At 39.4% G+C, this 3,758-nt stretch overlaps 1 protein-coding gene and 1 non-coding gene across 3 annotated transcripts; one reads left to right on the forward strand and one right to left on the reverse strand.

The window, feature by feature from the left end:
* Nucleotides 1–36: 36 nt before the first annotated feature.
* On the reverse strand, nucleotides 37–3,709 carry LOC117120449. Of its 2 annotated transcripts, none has more exons than XM_033265476.1 (2): nucleotides 814–3,709; nucleotides 37–433 (listed from the first exon to the last, which is right to left on the reverse strand). In XM_033265476.1, the coding sequence occupies exon 1, from the start codon at nucleotides 3,549–3,551 to the stop codon at nucleotides 1,329–1,331; it is 2,223 nt and encodes a 740-aa protein (XP_033121367.1). In that variant the 5' UTR covers nucleotides 3,552–3,709; the 3' UTR covers nucleotides 37–433; nucleotides 814–1,328. The 2 variants fall into 2 exon arrangements, with proteins under 2 accessions (XP_033121367.1, XP_033121366.1); XM_033265475.1 differs by having other exon boundaries at nucleotides 37–438.
* Trnas-aga lies at nucleotides 54–127 on the forward strand. The gene has a single exon. It is a non-coding gene; the product is annotated as a tRNA-Ser (tRNA).
* Nucleotides 3,710–3,758: the final 49 nt, after the last annotated feature.

Below are 3,758 nucleotides of genomic sequence, written 5' to 3' on the forward strand. Positions count from 1 at the left end.
TTGGCCAACTACACATGCACAAATGAGTGAATCTGATTTGAATTGCCAATGACGCCTCAATGGTCCAGTTGGTTATGACATCTGCTTAGACAGCAGAAGGTCCCGGGTTCGAATCCCGGTTGAGGCAGCTTTTTGGTCTTCAAGCACTGTTAATAATAATCTCAGTATTATTGTAGTAAACAGTTTTAATCGTTAATAAACCAAAAACACAATGGATTTTAAGTTAATGCAAGCTTTTGTCGATGTTATCAACATGACTTCCATTGTGTTTGGTTTATTAACGATCAAAACAGTTCCACACTACAGATGAAAATATTCAAATATTTCATCTCAGTATTATAATAATATTATTGTTATTACTGTATTTTTTGGTTGGTGTGAGGTGGTATTCATCTTCTTTCTGCATCACTTTTCCTTATCACGTTCTTACCGGCTGTTCTTTAGAAGATACAAAAATAAATTATGGTAATAATATTTAAATTTCTTTAAATACATCAGATAAATCATTTGAAATAAGAAAGTGGGAGTACTCAATTCAAAATGACATTTATTCAATGATGGAAATAATAATAGTATACAGTACAATACCAATGATAAACCACCATCATTGAGATCATTACTAGAAGTAAAAAACTTGTCTCATCATGACCCCCCCCCCCAAAAAAAAACAAAAAAAAATAAATAAAAATAAATAAATAACTCAATATTCAACATTAAAATGCAAAAGTGAAAAAAGGTTGATATAAACAGGTAATCATTAACAAATACCTATATTAAGATGGTAGAACAAAGAAATAGGATAAATATACTGACCTCCTGTTTGCAAATGATTTCGTCCTATCCAGTTGAATTAATTACTTCTGCAATTACACAACCATTCCCTGCTTAATTTTTGATCCTTAAAAACTTCTTTTGGCACCTGCATGCATGTCTGATGGTACCACTGTCTACATGCTGAACATTCGATCATTCTTTCTTCTCTGTTATCTGGAAGACGGCATTTGCAGTACACAGCAATTTTCACACTTTTTGGTTTTTTGTGGGTTCGTTGAGTTGTACCGCTTTGTAGAGTTGGGAACAAGGTCATTTTGTTGTTGTTTATTGCGTCCACAAGATGATCTCTCATTCTTCTCTGCTTAAACACCACACTTGTCGGGTTCACACCGTGACATAAAGCAGTTGCCGCTGCAATGGCAAATAATCCACAGTCTACTCCTCCTTGTTGCCTTTGAAATGGTTGTAGATTACATTTCACATTGTCCTCCTTTGTGTAAACTATTGAAGCTATCTGCATCTTTGTTGAGTCACTCAGTGCGGTTGAGACAGAATCATAGACATCTACAGTGGAGATTACCGTCGTGTAGGATTTGAATGAACTTCCCCCTCAAAACATTAAAATGCAATTTGCTTCCAAGGACAGGATCCTGTAGGCCGTTCATATCTGGAAAGTTTGCAAGCAGTATTGTGTTTGCGATATTGATATGCTTGTCGTCCAGCATGACACTTGGGTTTTTTAGGTCTGCTAAAGCTGATACGGTATTAGTTGTTGTGTTCTTTTTCATCACCTTCTTTTTTCTTTCTATGAATCTTTGTCGTGACTGGAAGACATTTTCCTTTTTGGCTTTGTGTATTTTAGGCTTTTTCGAGCATGACCTTCCCCGAGCCGGTGGCGTCTTTGGTAACCTGATGTTCTGCATGCCCGCCCAAGAGGCAGACTGGCTGCTATAGACATTTGTGTTATGTGTCCCACATTCAGATGCGGATTGGGCCAAATTTGATGTGAGGTCATCATGTACATTATCTGCCGTAGTATCAGTTGGCTCTGGAACATGACATTGGTGTGTGGAATTTTCTTCATCTTGAAAGCACTCTTCAAGGACTAATGTTGTGGAGTTAGAGTACTTTTGATCTGTATTTTTTGGTTCCTCCGATGAACACTCCTCCCCCTCCTCCTCATCTGAGGAAACATATGGATATGGGTTGTCATTAAGGTAGGCATCATCTGTGTCAGATTCATCGGATGTAGGACTGCAATTATGAGTGTTTTCTGCTGTTGCTTCCTTTTCGGGATGGCGGTGTTCTTGCGAAGAAATAACTGCATTGCTTCCACTCATCCATAATGTGTTCACCTCTTGAACTGCACCTAATTTCTCCTGGAACTCATTTGTTCCAAGTGTAGACAAGTAGTCTGCCATTGGCTTAAAAGTCAACATAGCCCTCTTGTATTTTTCGGTCTTGTCTAGTGGCATTGAAGACTTTACATTCTTCCTCTGCTTCTTGGTTTCACTCACTTCCTTGTTTTGCTTTAATCTTTTCATAATTACTGTACTACACCTTGCATAATATTCTTTGTTCCAACGTTGTGCGCAGTCTGTCTCCCGAAAGAGTGTATCACAGTTTGTTATTCTCCGAGCAAAAGTGTGGCAGCAAGGGAGTTGCATGGTTGCTCTTAAGGTGCACTGGCATTCTTCAGTAATTATATTTTGCAGTCTTGTTCTTGCATGCTTCAACTCACCTATAACTAGACTTGCAGCATAAGGTATCAAGTAGTCAGTGATTTTGGCTGTGGTTTGGTCGTCATCTCCAAGTCGATAGGCAACCTTCATCTGCTGGTTGAAGACCTCGTGCTGTGTGGTCATTACGCCTGCTCTGTGTAGGGTCATTATGTTGCTTACTGCGGAAGACAGCGTCATATCACGGTTGAGCAGTTGTTTAATTTTGTGGTTGTGCGATTCAATTCTGTTGTTAGTTGTATTACCCAGATTGGTTATGGAATTTGTCAGATATGCAGCCCACGACTCTCTTGATTGGTCCCAATTTTTTCTGTAGTAGGCCATAAATTCAAGGGGCGCAATTGATGCAACTGCAATCATTCTCTTTAAAAACTTTTCCAACGATGGGGCATACACAAGTTGCTTCATGGCTAAGGTAAGTCGGGAATGAAGTTCTTCTGTTACAACAAGTTTCCTGATCTCTCTTGTAAAAATCTGTAGAACATGGAACTTGCACAATTGCACTGAGGCGTTAGGAATCACGGACTTGATAGCATCAATTTCTTTCAGGTCTTTGTCTACAATAACAACCTTGATCCTGGTTACGTCATGCACGTCTGCAAACCGGCTCATCATCCTTTGTAGTGTGTCTCTTTTTTCATTCACTACAAAGCAGTAGGCAGCCCTCTGGCTCTTTCCATTTCCATCTTCTATCACAAAGGTGTAGAGTGGCATCCGTAGTTTGTTAATGGAATATGTCCCATCAACCATTAAAACTTCCGGAAAAAGTTGGAATGCTCGTTGCATATCAGTGGTAGCAAGAAATAGAAACTCGAGTGTGCCAGTGCCATCACTCTCCACAACTATGTTCAAGCCTGGATCTTCCTCCATGAGCTTTTCTATTTCGGATATCAACATCTCCTCATCGGTGTTGCCCCCTGTCCCCTTTTCTTTCATTTTCTGCCGTACATTATGTAAGTCTTTAATAGAAATGAATGATGCTTGTGTTTCCAGTAAGTACTTTTGCAGAAATTTCACTTTAAAACCAAGTTGCAGCATGGTTTCTGTTGTTTCCAAAGCTTCCGATGGCAGCTTTCGTTGTTCTGGATATTGTCTGAAGAAAAAGTGTCCCTTCGGTGGTTATGGTTTTCCTTGTGTTTCAGAACGACCAGTTGGCGCTTCGCTCTGTTTATGCTGACATATAACTCGGCTTTACATCCTTGGTTGAAGATTCTGTAAAAAAATTGGTGGAATGTCCAGAGTGCT

This window comes from Anneissia japonica, unplaced genomic scaffold (genome assembly GCF_011630105.1).
Source record: "Anneissia japonica isolate Jap-2015-1 unplaced genomic scaffold, ASM1163010v1 scaffold188613_len3763_cov109, whole genome shotgun sequence".
In the NCBI taxonomy this organism is placed as follows: domain Eukaryota; kingdom Metazoa; phylum Echinodermata; class Crinoidea; order Comatulida; family Comatulidae; genus Anneissia; species Anneissia japonica.